The 21,644-nt window shown below is 44.3% G+C and overlaps 1 protein-coding gene across 1 annotated transcript in view; it reads right to left on the bottom strand.

Annotated features, from left to right (window-relative positions):
- Positions 1 to 2,953: 2,953 nt before the first annotated feature.
- chrnb2 (cholinergic receptor, nicotinic, beta 2) overlaps positions 2,954 to 21,644 on the bottom strand; it is a 34,859-nt gene continuing 16,168 nt past the window's right edge. The window contains exons 2-6 of the mRNA XM_066683136.1: positions 17,728 to 17,873; positions 12,800 to 12,844; positions 11,902 to 12,011; positions 8,504 to 9,656; positions 2,954 to 3,162 (exon numbers count right to left, since the gene is read on the bottom strand). Coding sequence (XP_066539233.1) covers positions 3,013 to 3,162; positions 8,504 to 9,656; positions 11,902 to 12,011; positions 12,800 to 12,844; positions 17,728 to 17,873 — 1,604 coding nt within the window. The 3' untranslated portion in view covers positions 2,954 to 3,012. The remainder of the gene's footprint in view (positions 3,163 to 8,503; positions 9,657 to 11,901; positions 12,012 to 12,799; positions 12,845 to 17,727; positions 17,874 to 21,644) is intronic.

The following is a 21,644-nucleotide window of genomic DNA, read 5'->3' as shown; positions in this document are numbered from 1 at the left end:
ACCTGGATTTCTAAGGGAACACTGGTCATAGTTCATCAGCATCTGCACCGATATTCATAAACATATTATGGTACTAAGATAGTTTGCTAAAGGATTCAAGGCATAGGGTAAAAAGCAAGGGGCTACAACAGTTGAAAGCAGAGGACGAGGGCAGTGCGGATAAAGGTTATGGCACAAAACGTAGTGCAGGAGTGTACTGTTACCCAACGCCGCAAAAGAGATTGACCAGACACATTAATAATACACCGTGTGCGCACACACGTTCATTCATGACACATGGCAACACAGGTTACAGCTGCACAATGGATCGAGACAAGTCAGAGATATGATTAAAACTGGAAACAGAAGCCAAGAAAGGAAAAATGAAGTTGTCTTGTAGGGCCAGGCATGACCTTGTAAAAAGAATATATGTTTGGGGATAGCTTGTTAAACGTTTAGTGTTAACAAGGGTATAACCTTCTAAAACCGAATGCGATTTGTTGCCTGTCGGACAATATTAACAAGCCCACTATCACCCCCTACTGTCAGCTTCACCCTCACAAGGCGTTGGATTAGATTTAATTTAAAGTCTTTAAAAGTCCACATTTCTACACAAATTTGGCACAACAATTCTCATACCTGTCCCCAGATGTTCTCATTAAGAGATCATGTCTGGCCTCATGCGACTTGGAAACCAGAGTAAGAGGTGAGGGCCCGACCAATATATTTTATGTCCAATAAAATCAGCTGATGTTCAGGTTTTGTGAAAAAGTTTTTGCATTATTCCTAAAATTACTGTTGTTGTCTTACAAGAAATGTTATATTCTGAACAGCTAACAAGCACTATGGCACAAGGGGGTGCTGTTTCTGACCATCTTAAAATAATAAAATAAAATAATTGCCAGTTCAATCCCTGATGAGGCCTCTATCATTTGAGACTTGGCGCTAGAGAACTCTCTGGGTGGGTAGGGTGCCCAATCAATCAATCAGTCAATCAAAATGTATTAATGTAGTGCTAGCTAGCACAGGCATCTGTCATCTGATGTGACAGATCTGGACAGTTTGCATTCTCCTCTGGGGCTTTCAAATGGCATGTCTACAATAGTGGGGAAATGCTGTTCTCTCTGGTTTGTTTAAGTTCAAAAGCTCAGTGTCTTATAAGTTGGAACAGTTTGTTTGAGAAAAAAGAAACTGTTGTTTGTATGTGGCTGTGGTATAACTTATGTAACTTGTCTGTCAGTTTTTATTCACAGTTTGAATTGTCACAGAAACTCATGTGTAACACTGAGCCGTCTCCTGAATTTGAAGACATTCCACATTAAGCATTCTGAAACAGCAAATGTAACTCAATATTACCCACCTATGTAGCAGGAATATAGCAATATCCTCTTCTTATTTTGTGCTTTTCATGCTACTGCTTTTCAGCCTAGCATACCAGACTGAGACAAGTATTATTATTATTATTATTATTATTTACCATTTACAGACACAGGCTTCAAAAACAAATTAGACCAGATTCAAACACTGAAACAAAGTGTAGATTGAGGAAACATCTTCAGAATTTGATAAAAAGTATATTTTGATCAAAACTGAGCGTCGCCTTTAAGACTCTCATAGCCATTTGCACCAAAAGATCTCTGGTTCTTGAGGAGGATTCTTTCATGATTCTTGGAAACTTGGGGCTATCCAAGGAACCAACCCCTATTTCCACCAGTTTTGATGGGACCCAAGGATATTTCATTAGTGGCAATTTGAAAAGAATCTGTGAGTTGGCTGCACGTGTCTCAGAGGAAGCATGTGTTCAACCCCACCATCAGCTGGAGGACACTCACAAACAAGCAGAACTGGCAACATTTAATAATTGGGCAGAAAATCAAAAAGAAAATGAAAAAATGAACAGAAAATAAACAAAAATGAAAAACAGTTATTACAATCACATCAGTCAGTGAAGACTTTTGGAATCAGAATCAGTGGTGACATGAATTACATATTGGTTGGGCCCTTCAAGGAACTGTGCAAAACTGCTTATAACCTGCATCACAGCTGTAACCCAACTGAGCTTTTATGTGCATATCAGTTCTAATGCATCTATTTTTGCCTTCAATTACACTCTACTTTCCCATCCATTTTTATAATTCTCCAGTTTTGACCTCTCTATGGTTTCCTTCTCAAAAGAACCAAGAGCGATCAATCTCCCACCTCTCTATATTTTCTCTAAAGGCCTCGGACAGGGCTAGGCATCTAGAAAACAGCAGTCACGTCTCCCTATTTCTCAGCACTCTATTCCAAACCATTTCAACTGCCTCATGCCATTTATCACCATTCATTTTATTTCCCCAGCTCTGTGAACCGTAATTAGTGGTTACACTTCATAACACATTCTGCTTAGGTTAATTAGAATAAATACTGCATCAAAAGCCCCAAAATGGACGGCTCGCTCGTGTGATCACACAGAAACAATGATGTTGAAATCTCAATGCACTACAAATGTGATTGGCCTCTAGTCTATGAGAATCTGTTCAGAATGAGTGGAGATAAAGATGTTGGAAGATCGCCTTGTGTCTGATTGGCCTACGATTATATAGCGATTAAAAGAGTCTCCTGAAGAAGCTGGAAAGCATGGTGGTGGTCAGAAGACGCAGCTTTTTGTGGGTGGCTGTGGCTCAATCTTGACACACTGACTGGCCGGCAGAGCACGGTGTTCTCTCTTTTTCTCTCTCTCCCCGAGTACCTGTTTTTCAGTTTGTCACTCAAATGAGAAAAGAGAGAGAGAGGTTTTGGAAGAGACATGTTTTCTGGGCCAAAGATATGAAAAGAAACATAAAAAAACTAAGCAAAATAAGTTGCACTATGGTTACTGTTTGTGTCAATATATTCCAAAAAAGTCATCATATAAACCTAGCGGATTATGGCCACAGTCTGTAGTCCCACGCAAAAGAAGGCCCCCGTACCCCTCCCTTCTCCCTCCGTCTGTTCAGCCTCCGCTGGGGCCGCAAAAGTGTCCAAACTGTTCTTTTGCTTCTGGCCAAGGGGTCAGCCGGGTGTGTTGATGACCGTCTTGGAGGAGTTCTGAAAGAGCGGCTGGAGGAACATCCCTACCGTGCCGAAGACGCACACAAAGACGAAGATCCAGAGGAAGAGGCGGTCGATAACCATGGCGACGTATTTCCAGTCCTCACTCACCTGTGTGAGAGAGAGAGAGAGAGAGGAGAAGAAGAAACATACAAAAAGAGGTTGGAGGGAACAGAGGGAGAAGAAAAGTTAATGTTAAGGAACAGAGTAATCAATTTAGGTGAGGGATGTGTTGGAGGGAAAGAGAGAAAGAAGGAACAAAGAAAAGGAAAGAAAAAAGTGAAAGGAAATGAAGGAGGAAGGAGGAACACAAGCAGATTGAGAGAGAGGAAATGATAAAAGAAATTGAGTGAGGGGAGCAGGATAAGGGAGTAAAAAACACAGTGAGAGATGTGTTGGAAGGAGAGAGAGAGAGAGAGAGAGAGAGAGAGAGAGAAGGGTCAGGGAAAAGGTTAATGTGCACAGAGACTTCATTCCGCCACTCTGCTCTAATGAGGTGAGACACTGAGGGACTTGCACCATAACCACAGCAATGGCTGCCAAAGAGGGTCGGCATGGAGACCACCCGTAACCATGGGGATGAGGTCCAGATGATGGGCAGAATGAGTGGAGCATCTTAATTCTCTCTGAAGGGAACCCTATGCTGCTGTGCTTCTGGAAAAGCTGATAACCTCTCACACGCCACTAAAAACGCCAGCTTCCGAGTGGGGGAAAATTTTTGCCTGTTCCATTCATTCATTTAGAAATGACCATTTTTACATCAAAAATTAGTTGATAAATTGCTATTTTTGAGAGACAGGGTTTTGTTCCAACATTCATGATATTTATTATAGGTAATGGGTCCTAATCTACTCGACTCACCGTAAGTCAGATAAAAAAAAATGTGATCTCCTGTGCTGGGTTTGTGTTGGGTGTCTGCATTTCGTTTTGAAGTTTGCATGCCAAGCTTCTGCTGTTCTCACTTTGCTGTGGACTGGCCAGCCCAGAGCCCAGTCCTCAACATCACTGAAAGTTTTTGAGATTACTCTGATGTTCAGAATCAGAAAAGGCAACCAAGTTCTACATTTGTCTATGACGGGAACTAAAAATGACCTGTATCTAGAACCATGAAGTACATGTGCAGTAACAATAAAAACAACAGATATTATTAGAATTAATTCATTCATTCAGGGTCACAATGAGTCCAGAGCCTACCTGGAATAACTGGACAAAAGGCAGGAACACACCCTGGAGGGGGCGCCAATCCTTCACAGGGCAACACACACTCACACCTATGGACACTTTTGAGTCACCAATCCACCTACCAACGTGTGGTTTTTTTTTGTGCTTTTTTTGGGGTTTTTTTTTGGACCATGGAAGGAAAACCGAGCTTCTGGAGGAAACCCACAAAGACACAGGGAGAACACACCACACTCCTCATAGACAGTCACCCGGAGGAAACCCACACAGACACAGGGAGAACACACCACACTCCTCACGATCACTCGGAGGAAACCCACACAGACACAGAGAGAACACACCACACTCCTCACAGACAGTCACCCGGAGGAAACCCACAAAGACACAGGGAGAACACACCACACTCCTCACGATCACTCGGAGGAAACCCACACAGACACAGGGAGAACACACCCACACAGACACAGACAGTCACCCGGAGGAAACCCACACAGACACAGAGAGAACACACCACACTCCTCACAGACAGTCACCCGGAGGAAACCCACGCAGAAACAGGGAGAACACACCACACTCCTCACAGACAGTCACCCGGAGAAAACCCACACAGACACAGGGAGAACACACCACACTCCTCACAGACAGTCACCCGGAGGAAACCCACACAGACACAGGGAGAACACACCACACTCCTCACAGATAGTCACCCGGAGGAAACCCACACAGACACAGAGAGAACACACCACACTCCTCACAGACAGTCACCTGGAGGAAACCCACGCAGACACAGGGAGAACACACCACACTCCTCACAGATAGTCACCCGGAGGAAACCCACACAGACACAGAGAGAACACACCACACTCCTCACAGACAGTCACCTGGAGGAAACCCACGCAGACACAGGGAGAACACACCACACTCCTCACAGATAGTCACCCGGAGGAAACCCACACAGGCACAGAGAGAACACACCACACTCCTCACAGACAGTCACCCGGAGAAAACCCACACAGACACAGGGAGAACACACCACACTCCTCACAGACAGTCACCCGGAGGAAACCCACACAGACACAGGGAGAACACACCACACTCCTCACAGATAGTCACCCGGAGGAAACCCACACAGACACAGAGAGAACACACCACACTCCTCACAGACAGTCACCTGGAGGAAACCCACGCAGACACAGAGAGAACACACCACACTCCTCACAGACAGTCACCCGGAGGAAACCCACACAGACACAGGGAGAACACACCACACTCCTCACAGACAGTCTTCTGGAGCAGGACTTGAACCCACAACCACAACCCTCACAGGGCAACACACACACTCACTCACACACACACACCTACGGACACCTTTGAGTCCCCAATCCATCTACCAACATGTGTTTTTGGAGCGTGGAAGGAAACCGGAGCACCCAGAGGAGTGCTTTGGGAGTTATTTTACTTTGATAATTTCTACTTGGACACTAAATTAACTTGTTACTTGTCTGGGGTTGTGGGTTCGAGCCCCGCTCTGGGTGACTGTGTGGATTTTGGTGGCTTCACCCCATTCTCAACTTTTCACAACCTTTTCTTATTACAATTTCACGTACGAATCTTTAAGTGCTATTTATGTACAATTTTGATAAGCAAAACAATAAGGGCAAAATGTCATATATCAGTTATTGTACATTGCTAAATAAATGCATTGACGTTTCTAGTAATTCTTCTGATAACTGTAATTATTCCAGAAGCCTGAAAACCTCTGTCTTGTACTCGGCTCTTTTCATCCCAAAGGCCCTTGTTTGCGTAACTCTGAGCTTTGAAAAGCAACTGTATGTTATTTAAAAGCCAGTGGATGAGCGAGCAGTTGCTGATGATGCAGCACCATGGGGGAGAGAGAGAGAGAGAGAGAGAGAGAGAGAGAGAGAGAGAGAGAGAGAGAGAGAGAGAGAGAGAGAGAGAGAGAGAGAGAGAGAGAGAGAGAGAGCACATATCTGTGCTGTTTAATGCTTCACTACTGACTGTCACAGCCTTCATAGCGTGGCCACATCCCACCCTGTAACCATGAGGAAGCTGTGCAGCTCTGGACTTTACGTTCACAATGGCAGTTAAAACTGAATGGAGGGAAAAACAGAGAAGCAGATGTGATTGACAGTGTTCTATAACAGGCCACGGTATTAATAGCAGGGTATTATTTTCTAGTACACTTGGCCCAGCCATAATACTCTAATGAGCACATTACATTACGTTATGGCACTGTAGATTCATTGGACGTTTCCTGTATGGTGATTGTCATGTATGGATATATTATGGTCTGTGAAGGAGGAAGATGTGGCCTGTCCATCGTCGAATATTAAAATAATGTAAGAACTTTAGGGCTGAAACATCATGTTTTAGTTACTGTACATTACCAGGGCAAATGCATAAAATAAATATTTAAATGATGAATATGATTGAGGCAAGCAGTATTCATTTACATAAATATCTCTTACGCGGGAATTAAGATCAAAGTCTGTTATACCACCGCTGCATTCTCAGAGTCCTCCATAAGCTACTTTGAGCGTTAGGTCTCTACAGGGTAAAGCGGCATTGTAGTGCAGTCTTGCTCAGTAAGGACAAAGCTCCAGGTCACTGCTGCAGAAAAACACCCATACACTTGGGGCTACTGCAACAGGAACAGGGCAGCTAGGGTGAACGCGCTTCTAACCGCAAGCTGAAGGGCATGATTATAAAGTCCTTGTTTTTTACACTTCATCAAATTCAGGTCTGAAAGGTGAATGGATGAGAGTCTAGCATTGCTCTGAAGAAGATTTCTAATGACAAGCTTTACAAAGAAGAAATGAAAGGGCTTATGATTAAAAAAAATTGCAACAAGATTCAGATCATGTTTAAATACTTATTGTTATTAAAAAACGATATTTTATATTTTATCGTGAAAGTACATGAGTTCACTGAGAAATCACCAGCTCCGTCCCTGATGATGCTTCAGCTGTTCAAGGCCAGAAACTGGCCATCCTCCTTCCCTCATCCCCATGGTACAATGCTAGCCAAAGTTAGCGTCTGTTAGCAGACCTGGACGGACAGTCAGCATTCTCCTCCAAGCATGAGGCACTGTGTTCACAGCGGTTTGAAAAGTAGCATTAGTTGGCTTCACAAGTCTCAGAGGAAGCATGTATGTGCCCTGCCCTCCCAGCCTGGTGGCATTATGCATGATTTGGAATTGGTGATGACTAGACTGGGTAAAAAAAAGTGTTTAAGGCATCTTTTGTTAGCATCTTTGTGCTATGGATCAGCAGCAGATTCAAATTTGAGCATTGTGCATTGCAGTAACTTTCACTGAGTTTGAGTTAATGTCAGGGCCTGTTCCTCCCTCTGTTTGGAAAAATATCCCCATCCCCAAATGACTGCATTATCATGACAAACTGATCTGTGAGAACTAGGGCGCCGAGCTGTGTTCAGTTAAAAAACAAACCATGCTAATACACAACGAGTAAACATCACCTAAATTTACCACCGGCGTTTTTGTGGTTTTCAAAGCATGTGGTTTCCGTTAGAGACGAGATTTTGTGATGTCATTTCGCAGGGGAGCTGCGCTAATGGAAAAGTGACCAACTAAAAGTGAGCCGAGTCGTGACGAGTGGAGTCGTTCCCATGCAGTGGAAAAGCACCATTAGACTACTCAGTGCTACAATGTAAACTGTAAACTGCACACTAAAACTAAGAGGATAAAGCCATATATAATGTTTGGTTAAATATCACAGCTATCATATCTCACTGTTTTCTCCTCTTTTCTTGCTTTCCATTCAGGGTCAATGGGGAAAAAAATACCACAGTAGCAAGCAATTCTAATCCCTGCTCAGCTGTGTGTCTTTAAGCACAAAATGCAATAGACACTAATGATATAGGACAATGCAATCTTGTTTTTCAAGTTATAGAAGAGTTTAGTTTGAAGCCAGTAGTATCATGGAAATCGGATTTCCTCTATGGCCAGAGAACGTTTTATTTCACTGCAGACAAATCTAAACGGCCCATGACTGGTCCATCTTTGTGTTTTCAAAAGCTACAGGTCTGAACAATCCTGGACATAATGTGAAATGTTTATAGTCATGTATTTCACCTAGTCTAGTACTTTCGGTGAAGGATCAACCATTCACTGCTTTGTAATCCAATATTAGACATAATCCTTGTTTGGAAACCAAACCCATGGTCTATTAACACATTCATAGGCATCTCTGACTGAAGCATAAAAGGTATATGTATAAAGATGGCTACTCACACTCCGATCGTCATCCTCACTCTTCATGTGGTTGGCTATGAATCGTACCCCATCCACAGCCTCCTCGAAACCTGGGCAGGCTTGTCCCAGTAAGGCCTGTGTGAGAGCTGTGGGGGCCTGCTGTTGCTGTTGCTGTTGCTGCTTCCCTTTGGACAAGACAGAGCTTTGCAAGGGTGTAGAGGTCCCTTCCCTGCCGTCGCGCCCACTCTCCCTCAACCCGTTCAACCCATCCATGGAACCTCCTCCACTTCCACCTCCACCTCCACCTCCTCCTCCACTGCCTCCTCCTAGCTCACCTCCAAACTGCTTGACAGAGGCACGGTTCACATAGCACGTGCAGGCATCACCACTTTCTGAAGGAACACCAAGGCCCAGCCCAGCCATCAGTCCAGCCCTGCCACCCTCCCGTCTCTCGTTGGCCCGTCTTCTCTGACGAAGGCGCTGGCGCTCGCTGCTGTTCCGCGGCTGCCGCATGAAAAGCAGTGCAGGCAACTTGTCGAGAAAAACTAGTTTGACCCATGGGGGCATGGTGTGGGTGGTGGGCGAGCGATGGTGCACGTTTAAGACACAAACACTGGTCACAATCGAGAAGGTGACCAAGACCATGGTGAACATCAGATATTTGCCTACCAGCGGCACGTCCAGAGAGGTTGGCGGCACGATCTTGGAGATAAGCAGCAGGAATACAGTGAGTGCCAGGAGGACGGAGATGCATAGGGTCATCTTCTCACCACAGTCAGAAGGAAGGTAGAAGACCAGGATTGCCAGTGATGTGATGAGAACACATGGGATGATAAGGTTGATCGTGTAAAAGAGTGGCTTTCGTCGGATGATGAAGTCATAGGTGATGTCCACGTAGGTGGGATCTGACGGGTTCTCATTGCGACGCCCTGGTAAAGCGATGATGTCCCATTCTCCGCTGGGTGTGAAGTCATCCATGCTGGCTACATCAGCTCGCAGCACCAGGTCCACTTCAGTTCGGTCGTAGGTCCAGGAACGGAAACTTAGGGTGCAGTTCTGCTGGTCAAATGGGAAATGTTTCACTTCTATCTTGCAAGCACTCTTGTAGATCGCTGGAGGTAGCCAGAAGACACTGCCATCATAGGAGATCACAGCATTGGAGTAGAAGGACACCTCATACATCCCATCAGCGCTGGAAAGGACAGAGATGGAAAGGATGAAGTATTACACAGTGTTCCATTAAATATCTAGTGAAAGTGTTGGTGGTAGCACAAAAACTCTCTGAATTATTACATAAAGTTGGTTAATTAAACCAATTAAAACCACTCTTTCTGTATATGCTAATGAGCTAACATCTTTGTATCTTGTAGGTTGTACCTTGCCATTTTTATTCTGACAGAACAGTTTATTCCAGATAAACAGCTGTGAGATTAACTTGACCTAATTATAATCTTAATCTTAACCATTTTTATTCATGTGAACAGTTCAGCTAGGTGGCTCAGCTAAATAGCCTGAAATTGGCCTAAGCTGGGGGTTGTTTCATCCATGCTGAGGCCAATTTATGCTTCAGCGTTGACTCAGAATCTGTGCCATAGCCTGAGCAAATGTCATCAAAACACTAGACAAATATCGTCCTCTAAACTTTTTAGTACAAAATGTAGTGGTGTAGTAGTATTAGTATTATAAATCCTTGAAGTGCACTATGTACCCAGTAAACAAGGAACGTCCCTGGACGTTCAAAATAGGTCTAAAAGTAGTCTGTCCGTCAATGACATAGTTTAAACATCAATGGACATCCAAATTCCATCTTAATAAGTTAGTTAAGTGGTGACCAATCGATAACGTCAGTGGACGCCCAAAACGCGTTTTATACAAGTAATTTATTTTCGGGTCCAAAATACGTCTAATAGTCGTCTTTTCAATGTCTGTGTTTGGACGTCTTTTCAACTTTCATTTTCAACCTTAAGAGAACATTGATTAGACGACAGTCATTACGTTATTTCAACGTTGAATCAACGGCTAAATGTTTACTGGGTAGGGTGTAGGCTGCAATGTAGAGTAGAGCATAGTTTACACGCAGAGTCAGGAAACAAACCAATACAATGCCTATATTTTTTCCCACGTGTTTTTGCCGCTCACTGAGTTTTTTCCAGAAGTGTCAGTATTTTTCCATTATTACACATATTTATTCATTCCATGATGTCCAAACCAATGTCTGAGGAATTCTTTCACCATAAATTTGCAGCTGTCTGTAGTCTCAGGACTGTGAAGAAGAGGAGTTCATATTTCTGGACTTCCTCAGTTACCTCTACTTAACCTGATCCATGGTCATCCAACTGAGAACCAATCACAGTCATTGCAGTCTGTGTTGCCGTGACCCATAGTTACATTTCTGGGGAGGTGCGCGTCAGGCTACAAAGTCTACTTGGGGCCTACGCTTTCCCTACAGTGTAGGTTCCATGCAGAAGCACAAATTGGCCTTTAGGGCTTAGGATTTGTTAGTACTGCATTATGTTTAGTACTTCAATGGTTAGTTTTATCCCTAGTCAACTACACCTGATCCAAATGGTCCAAACTAAAAGAGTGGGACAGTAGAGCTCCAGGAGAAAGGTAAGTCACTATTTTGTTAAATTCAACATGGCCGATACTTTGTAAAATAGCAGCCTTAAATTGTTATATAGGGTGGGCCATTTATATGGATACACCTTAATAAAATGGGAATGCTTGGTGATATTAACTTCCTGTTTGTGGCACATTAGTATATGGGAGGGGGGAACTTTTCAAGATGGGTGGTGATCATGCAGCACCTAAAACTATGGATACTGGAAGCCTGTGCTAGCATTTCTCCTGCGGTGTTGCTATCAGTGTGTGGAGAGTGCGGGAAGAGGGTTGCATTGACAATCCAACACAATGGGCAGCACTTTGAACACATTTGGTCAGAAACTTGTAAATAACTCATGAAAGAATAATGTTACGTTAAAACAAAACAAACAAAACAAAAGTTGGATCCAAAATGGCCGACTTCAAAATGGCCGCCATGGTCACCACCCATCTTGAAAAGTTTTCCCACTCCCATATACTAATGTGCCACAAACAGGAAGTTAATATCACCAACCATGTATACTTAGTGTATCTCTCTAGAAAATGGTAAAATTACGCTTTCAAAATATGGTTCTGTGGAGTCTGCATCACAGTGGACGGTAAGCATTAGATGCTTTAAGGCAATACAGAAATCCACTCCATCTTCTCAATCTTGGGTCACTAATATAATTGTATGACAGTTAAGGAGGGTGGGTGTGTTGATTAGATTGTGTCTGAACTGAGGTTGTCAAATTACGGTTATGGTAGGGTCAATTCTGGTTATTGATGCACTAGCAAAATGGCAGGTAATTACACACACTGCCCACACATACAGACCAGTAAGGCCTAAAACGTACTTGTTGTAGAGGACAACATCTGGCAGCCAGATGTGTTTGGAGGGCAGCCGGACTTTCTTCATGCCGTCGAATTCCTCTGGGACCCATGTTAAGCGGTAGTCCTGCCACTCCTAAGCACAGCCAATCGAAACCCACCAAGATAATTCAGCAGAGGGTTAGTATACAAACAAGTGACAATGACCATAAGAAACATCAAACAAATTTTGCTTTGATGTGTGACACTGTTAGATTCGAAAAAATGAAATACTGCACTGAATTGTTGATGTGTGCCAATTGTTTATCGGCTAGAGAGCACATGGCACTTACAAAGCGCACCAGCAAGTGATCCAAAAGAATTATCACCGCTTGCATGTGCTAATGTCCAGTCACATTCTATTAGCCTATTAGCCAAAGTGACGACAGAATTTGCCTGATTAGAAAGCACATCACCACATAAATTCTAGCAGATTAAATACACACTTGACAAGGCCGATAAAGAGCCATAACTAATAGCTGTCATCCTGACATCCAAGCACACACAGAATAACAAATGGCTAGTGATAGTAATAGAGATTTAACATACTTTCAGCTGGGATTGATCTAAAAAAGGCCATTAAATTAATTACATTTCAACTCCCTCCCTCCCCCGACTACGGCCGAGCAGCAAGAGCAAGGCTGGGTCATTCGCAGCTCAGCCCTGGTGTGAAAACTTTACTGACACTCCTGCCAAGCAATATTTTTGATCGTGAAGTTCACACAAGCATGATTCAGCTGCCGTGCCCGACCATAATTCAGGTGCTACTGACACTGGGTTCGTTCATGGATGGATGCATGCGCATGGTCTCCCTGTGTTTGTGTGAACAGGGCAAGAGGTGATGGAAGGAGCAGAAGGAAGCGTGTGTTGTAAGTAAATACTGACCTGAGTGAGCCAGACGTTGGTGGTCATAATCTGCTCTCGCTCATGCTAAACACACACGTATACACAAACACACAAAGAAAGAAAAGGATAGTACTTGTTAGAGACATGGAACTGAAATATACTCAACATTTATCTAGTTTTTTTTCTTATTTAATTTGTATCCAAATATCTCCTCAATTTACTAGGCCTGGCAAAGTTTTGTTTTTCTATATGTAACTAATTCAATCATTATCTGTAACTGCTTATCCAGTTCAGGGTCGCGGTGGGTCCGGAGCCTACCTGGAATCATTGGGCGCAAGGTAGGAACACACCCTGGACAGGGTCCCAGTCTTTCACAGGGTGACACTTACAGACACTTTTTGGACCGTGGGAGCACCCGGAGGAAACCCACGCAGACACAGGGAGAACACACCACACACCGCACAGACAGTCACCCGGAGGAAACCCACGCAGACACAGGGAGAACACACCACACTCCTCACAGACAGTCACCCGGAGGAAACCCACACAGACACAGGGAGAACACACCACACTCCTCACAGACAGTCACCCGGAGGAAACCCACTCAGACACAGGGAGAACACACCACACTCCTCACAGACAGTCACTGCTTACTGCACAGATCTGGCTAATGCACATATGCCTGTACTGGATAGCAGAAGGGCTCTCCCACCCACACAAAGAGCAAGGTCAATTGTTCCCTCTTATGGCGCTTTTCCACCACATGGTGCCTACTCAACTCGGCTTGGCTCTACTCTTTTCATTAGGTAACTCTGGTACCTGGAACCAGTACTGTATTAGTCCTTTCTTACTCGTGGTCCGAAGCAAGCAGAGTAGGAACTAAACATGACATCTAAACCTTGCAGAGTGCTGTCTGGCTACAGAGACTTGTCTACTAGGCAAAATAGAGGCATCCGGCACAACAAATAATTAGTTTTTATCTGACTTACAACAGTAGCTTGTAAAATGATGACATGGTCTGTCGAAGGAGTTCAAACATTCCTCGGACCTGTGAGAGCTAGACAGTGCAACAAGAGTGAACAACCCTAGTGATCTGCCTGAGCTGATTCACAGACCTGTGTTCAGTCCCAAAAAACAACATTAATCACACACAACTACACAATGAGTAAACGGTGCTTAACGTTACCTGCTCTGTTGTCATAGTTTCCAATGCCTGCTGCTACTATTAGAGAAAGTGTTTTGTATTGGGGGAGCCATTGTAGTGGAATATCGACTCATATCAGGGACCAAAACAACGTACAACAGCGGACAACGTGGGAAAACAAATCAGGCACCGCCCTCTTTCAAGCCGAAAAACTTGACGACACAGAAGAAACAAATGAAATAGATAAAGACTGTGATTTGCAATTTTTATCTTTATTTTATCTTAAAATAAAGATAAAAATAAAAGATGTTAATGTAGCGTAGCTGTGTTCTACCTAGACATTTAAACGGCAGAACTGTCCCAATTTACGACAGTTTAAGGCTATTTTACAACATTGGAATGTGTGTGTAACACTTGGAAGAGTGTGTTAAAGAGACACAGCTATGCTAAGCTATGCACTTCGTTGTAGGTGGTTTCATATTGTCTCTCAAATTCTGTGAAACTGACACCAGTAAATACATAATTCCTGGAATTTGCTCATTAGTATTTTATGCCGTGATGTATCATAGAGAAACGTCTGGCGATATACAGAGTATCGCAGAATTGTGATATCATGGTTATCGTGAGCAACATATAGCGATAATATTGTATCATGACATGCCCTTTGATTTCCACCCCTAGTAGGAACCACACAGTGGAAAAGTGACATTAGACTTTATACTCAGCCTTGACTGGGATCAAGACCAATGCCTAGACCACTACACAGTTTGGAAGACTCACTTCACTTTAGTTTTTAACAGATCTAACAAGTCAAAGACCACTCTTCATTAATTAATTTCCAGTCAAAACAGCCATTAATTATGAGGAGCCTACAGAGAGGGTTGTTGCAAATTAGGTTATTTTGTAAATGTTATGTAAATGTATGTTAAAAACTATATTTTCAAATACAAACTGCGACTGAACATGCAGCTCTCACAGAATATCCCTATGTTGCTTTCACGGTGCGGTCCTGTGCTGCTCTGCACACCCTCCTGAAATGGTATAGATTAAGGCCTAGTACCCAGGGAAGGTTCAGGAGGTCCCTGGAGATCCATTACAAGGCATTAGCTTCCGGCTAACAGCCCGGACAGACATCTCTTTATTTACAGCGCACTAAAGGCATGTAGGACGCTATAGCAGGGAGATGAGAGTGTTCAGCGAGCAGCAGGACTATAGGAGCAGCTCAGCGCCGGTGGGAATAAAGCTGTGGAGAGAAGCTGACAGAGTTCCATTACACAACTACACAGCCTTCTTTTCTCTAACTTTTCCCGACCCACTCTACAGCAGACTCTTAGTATAATATTTAGGTGACATAAGGCATTATTTGACACTTTGTGTGATTTAGATGGAGCTCCATTTACATTAAGAAGGACATTCTAAATGCCATTATTAAACACTGAAATTTATTACAGATTATTGAATCTTTTCAGTACATTTTTTGAACATTCATTTGTTTTTCTTTATTGGCTGTCTAAGTCAGAGATAAAATGATGGGATGTGCTGCTTCTTACATGAATTCTTACAGGATTGTGAGAGCATGAAGACGGGATTATGCAGAGCAAAACAAACCCAAGCGCAGAGAAATAGAACTGATAATAACAACAAATATCAAAAACCAAAAATGGCTAAAAAAAAACAACAACAACTGAGCTTTGCTCATTCCTGGACTCTCAGGTCTGAGTAAGCTGTGACTCATTATCATTTAAAGGAACAGGCACTGAAACCAGCCTTTCTGAGCAAAGTTGTTTAAACAGTGGGGAAAATCATGCTGTTGTGTTTGATCCTTCGGGTAGTTTGACCAAAGCCAAAGCTAAATGTTTACTTGTACACAATGGGTGTCATACGTCCTCTTTAATACTAGTGAAGCTCAACCACACAAAATAAATATTATTTTAGGACATCACATCAACATCTATGGCGGCACGGTGGCGCAGCAGGTAGTGTCGCAGTCACACAGCTCCAGGGACCTAGAGGTTGTGGGTTCGATTCCCACTCCGGGTGACTGTCTGTGAGGAGTGTGGTGTGTTCTCCCTGTGTCTGCGTGGGTTTCCTCCAGGTGACTGTCTGTGAGGAGTGTGGTGTGTTCTCCCTGTGTCTGCGTGGATTTCCTCCGGGTGACTGTCTGTGAGGAGTTGGTGTGTTCTCCCTGTGTCTGCGTGGGTTTCCTCCAGGTGACTGTCTGTGAGGAGTGTGGTGTGTTCTCCCTGTGTCTGCGTGGGTTTCCTCCAGGTGACTGTCTGTGAGGAGTTGGTGTGTTCTCCCTGTGTCTGCGTGGGTTTCCTCCAGGTGACTGTCTGTGAGGAGTGTGGTGTGTTCTCCCTGTGTCTGCGTGGATTTCCTCCGGGTGACTGTCTGTGAGGAGTGTGGTGTGTTCTCTCTGTGTCTGCGTGGGTTTCCTCCGGGTGACTGTCTGTGAGCAGTGTGGTGTGTTCTCCCTGTGTCTGCGTGGGTTTCCTCCAGGTGACTGTCTGTGAGGAGTTGGTGTGTTCTCCCTGTGTCTGCGTGGGTTTCCTCCAGGTGACTGTCTGTGAGGAGTGTGGTGTGTTCTCCCTGTGTCTGCGTGGGTTTCCTCCAGGTGACTGTCTGTGAGGAGTTGGTGTGTTCTCCCTGTGTCTGCGTGGGTTTCCTCCAGGTGACTGTCTGTGAGGAGTGTGGTGTGTTCTCCCTGTGTCTGCGTGGATTTCCTCCGGGTGACTGTCTGTGAGGAGTGTGGTGTGTTCTCTCTGTGTCTGCGTGGGTTTCCTCCAGGTGACTGTCTGTGAGGAGTTGGTGTGTTCTCCCTGTGTCTGCGTGGGTTTCCTCCAGGTGACTGTCTGTGAGGAGTGTGGTGTGTTCTCCCTGTGTCTGCGTGGATTTCCTCCGGGTGACTGTCTGTGAGGAGTGTAGTGTGTTCTCTCTGTGTCTGCGTGGGTTTCCTCCAGGTGACTGTCTGTGAGGAGTTGGTGTGTTCTCCCTGTGTCTGCGTGGGTTTCCTCCAGGTGACTGTCTGTGAGAAGTGTGGTGTGTTCTCCCTGTGTCTGCGTGGGTTTCCTCTGGGTGACTGTCTGTGAGGAGTGTGGTGTGTTCTCCCTGTGTCTGCGTGGGTTTCCTCCAGGTGACTGTCTGTAAGGAGTGTGGTGTGTTCTCTCTGTGTCTGCGTGGGTTTCCTCCAGGTGACTGTCTGTGAGGAGTTGGTGTGTTCTCCCTGTGTCTGCGTGGGTTTCCTCCAGGTGACTGTCTGTGAGGAGTGTGGTGTGTTCTCCCTGTGTCTGCGTGGATTTCCTCTGGGTGACTGTCTGTGAGGAGTGTGGTGTGTTCTCTCTGTGTCTGCGTGGGTTTCCTCCGGGTGACTGTCTGTGAGGAGTGTGGTGTGTTCTCTCCGTGTCTGCGTGGGTTTCCTCCAGGTGCTCCGGTTTCCTCCCACAGTCCAAGAACACACGTTGGTAGGTAGATTGGCGACTCAAATGTGTCCGTAGATGTGAATGTGTGTGTGTGTGTGTGTGTTGCCCTGTGAAGGACTGGCGCCCCCTCCAGGGTGTATTCCCGCCTTGCGCCCAATGATTCCAGGTAGGCTCTGGACCCACCGTGACTCTGAACTAGGTAAGCGGTTACAGATAATGAATGAATGAATGAATCAACATCTGTGAAAGTTCAACTATTCTTAATGTATTGTTATATATTGTTACATATTGAAACTGTACAAATTATGCAGCTAAAAAGCAGAGTAAGAAAGCAATGCTCAACTCTCACTACCACATAACTCCATAAGGGTGCGCTGATCAAAAGCTGACTCCTGTAAACTCACCACACTGATGAGCTGGGCCAGTGACACCATCAGCTGCACGGTCACCAGCTCTGAGCCATTGGTGGCGGGACGGATGAGTTTGTTGTAGTGGGCGGGGTTTAGGAGATGCTCCACCAGCCGCTCCTCTGTGTCAGCCCCTCGGCTACCTGGCAGAGGAAAACGAAACATGGCCTGATTATATCAATCAAATAAAGTCCGGTCCTGTACTCTCACAGGCAGAGAGATGTGGGGATTTGCATCCACTATATGGTCAAAAGTTTGTGGACACATCCTCTTCTAACATTTCTTTGTTCCCTTTTGCGTCAATGAAAGTCTCTGGTCTTCTGAGAAACATTTACTCTAGGTTTTGGACGATGAGGATAGGATTTAATGGCTTTCAATCACAATAATATTAATGAGGTCAAGTATCAAAAGCACCAGTCCAACTCTTCTTAAATGTATTAGATATTGCTTCTAAACTGTTCCACAGCCCAAATCTTTATACCACCTTAACCCTAGCATGGTATTGGGCGTGGTGACCTTAAGACAGGTCGGTGTAACTTGACCAGAGGTTGACACTTACATTGTAGCCTAGTGTAGTGTAATAATCCCCGTCACCTGAAGTACTGTAAATGGTCACAGTGTTGTTCTTAGCCTCTGAAGGTCTTCAGGATTCTCTAGTGAAGGGAGCTGCCCAAAGAATAGCCTGAGTTCCAAAAGCCCCTCCAGAAATTGATCATAAAACCACATCCTCACACAAGATGATAGACGTAATGTTATCCAAAATTATTTCTCTTTAAAAAGTAAAATAACACAATGGTTCTTTGACTCTGTTTTGTCTTTTTTGGCCCACGGTCCAGCACCAACATGACACTTCGGATTCCAACAAAAAAGCTTGGACAGCACTTCTTCTCAACAGTTTGTCCAAGGCTTCAGCACCATGGACAGCAATTGTCTCCCATGGCCCTCCTTCAACATCATCATACAGGACCCCCACAGAGTAGGTATGATTGGAGAGGTGGGTCATTCTCAGTGCTGCAGTGACACTCCCATGGTGGTGGTGTGTCGGTGTGTGTTGCGCTCGAATGGATCAGACACAGCAGTAGCGCTGCTGGAGGTTTTAAACACTGTGTTCACTCACTGTCCACTCTCGTTGGTCCACTTTATAGATGTAAAGTCAGGAGGGAAGAGCAGGGTGGAAGGGGACTAATAAAGTATGCAGAGTAACAGGTGGACTCTAGTCTGTAATTGTAGAACAACAAAGTGAAAAACAAGGAGGTGGTCAAAATGTTATGACTGATTGATTTATATAAAACTAAGAGTAAATAATATGTTTACAATTCTGAGCAAACACTAAGCTCTTTCAGAAAAACAAAGAAAAAAGAAAAAATCAAGAGTTCCATGAAAAGGACCCTTTAAAGCAGTGACCCATTCTCCAAATGAGACCAAACTTATGACAATAACTGTTCATGACAATATCTACACTTAATCTGAACCCCCACATGCTATATTTAATATGAAGCCCTTATATTTTTGGAGACAGCTTCTTTTTGATGCTGCCACCGCTCGTCCCGAGAGTCTGAACCTTTCTTCCGTTTGTTGATGAATAGAAGCTCCCAGGCGAGAAGAAAGGCAAAATATTAATGCACAAAAAGTCAGCGCTTCTCTTCCATCTCGTTGTATATTTTGTTGTTTTTTCCCAGGTCTCACTTTCCTTCTCCTTTTCCAAAATGAAAAAACTCTTTCATGAGAAGACAGCAAACATCTGAGCGTCTGCGCCCGTCTACACTCGTCCTGCTGTTTTGAAAGTGACAAGAACGGTAGGTTTGGTATTATTTCACATAGTATGCAATGTATTATTATTATTTACATATTTTACCCAGTTTAATGTCCAAAAACTCATCGGCTCAGCGTCCACACTGTTTAAAGCACTGTGAAGCTGCGGGAATGACTGAGAGGAAAGCGTTGTAGTGCATTTTTATTCAATGACATGTACACACAACTGTATATATTTGATCACTTATTTTTTGACATTTTAGGGGAAGCTGAGCTTCCCTTGCAGTCTTAGAGCAATCGCCGCTGCCTAACACTAACCCTAGCAAATAGTGCGTGCTGGTTAGTGAAGGACGGTTCATAATCAAATAACCAAATCATCCCTGGACCGGGCAACCACATAAATGCTTCAAAATAACAAAATACATGGAAGATGTAATCAAAACAATGCTCACAATCATAAAACAATGTGATCTCCAAAACACCGCACCTCCAGTGAAGCATGTGGGTGGGAACATGATGATGGTTCAACCTCTCGACAAATTGTACTGACCTTCAGAAATGGCAGCTCCTTTCAATAAGAAAAAAAAAAACTACATATAGATAGGGCCCTAATCGATAAATGTATAAGGCACATATATCCTGCCCCTCTTTTTCTCTCCTTGCTCAGCATCAGTCTATCTCTCTTTCTCTACCCACCACTCTCTATCCCTCTCTCAGACCATGTTTGTAGTGGGTTGGAATGATGGCTTTACAGAGCAGATCAATGAAGACACAAACTGTGCACCATAAATCCTATCAGCCACTTTTCCGTTGTCATCGGCTGCATCTCTCTCTCTCTCTCTCTCTCTCTCTCTCTCTCTACCCCATCAACACATCCTGTCACATATTCCACAATATTACTGGCACAACCCTAATTCTATACCCATGATTATTATGTGCCTTTTCACCCCTTACAAATAGAGGAAGATATTGTTTGAATGCATTACCTATTTGTGTGTACACGCATTGCTCAAGCCCCCGGAGGCCGGACAGCTAAAGCCTTGCTAAAGCCTTGCCAATGGCCATTGTCCTGGTTCATTAGGACATTTCATGGGGAAGGTGCCAGAGCTTTGACTCAGTAGGTGGGCGAGGCTGCGGCCCCATTACTCTCCTTGATCTCTTCGGCCTGGACGTATTGGCAAGCTCTCAGAGAGGAAGCCAGGCCAAGGTGCACCGATGGGTAAAAAGGGCCAAAGAGAGTCGAGGAGAAGGAAAGAAACTGCAGGGATATTTTTTCCAAGTTCAACTTGGAGGTTGGTTGCATTTTCTGCTTCTCACAGTCCAAAAAATCATGACTGTAGTCAGTGAAGACGGGTTCTAGACCCTGGGGTGATTAGTCTTCTCATTTACATCTTTCAGAGACAAAGTGTCGTCCTGTCGTCTCACAGTGGAAGGGTGATTTGAGTGTCTGATCCACTCAATACCAGTGCAACACACACAAACACACCACCACCAACACTTCAGTGTCACTGTAGCACATCCAAGTCATACCTGCTTTTTGGTGGTACGCTAGGGGTAGTGAGCATTGATATACAGGGTGAAATGGGGCGAACAACGCATAACGCATCAGCAGAGCTGAAAATGTGGACGGCTGATTAGTGTACAGTATATCTGTGGGTTTGTGCAGTAACACATTCCTCTTTTGATCCTCTCTCTCTGCTTTTTTATCTCTTCCTGCTCTTTCTCTTTTATCGTTCCTCTAGAAGTGTGTGTTGTGTTGTCCTTCAGAGCAGGATTGTATTGAGAAAAGGAAGCATTTTAATAAATCAACATGTTTCCCATGGCTGGGCTAAATAAAGCTGGGCATATCCCTGCTAAGTGCCTGAAAATTTTCCTTGTGCCTCTGCCCAGCTATGGGCTGTTTCTTTTCAGCGCATATTGTAAACTTAATGTGACCCGATGAATATTTCAGTACTGTACCACCCACCCGCATCCCCCCAAGCCCACCCCACCCCCCGCCCCTTTTTGCTAACAGCCTCATTAGAAGATGCACAAACATGCAATGCTCACATACATCAACATATCAGTCCATTCCAACCTGCACTCTGATGTACTGCTGGGAATAAGAGCTCAAAACATACTGTGTGAAAATGATTCACTGTTCTGTCATTTGGTTGGATTCA

The sequence above is a fragment of the Hoplias malabaricus genome, chromosome 10 (assembly GCF_029633855.1).
Source record: "Hoplias malabaricus isolate fHopMal1 chromosome 10, fHopMal1.hap1, whole genome shotgun sequence".
NCBI classification, from domain to species: domain Eukaryota; kingdom Metazoa; phylum Chordata; class Actinopteri; order Characiformes; family Erythrinidae; genus Hoplias; species Hoplias malabaricus.
This window is presented reverse-complemented; position numbering and strand designations above follow the sequence as displayed.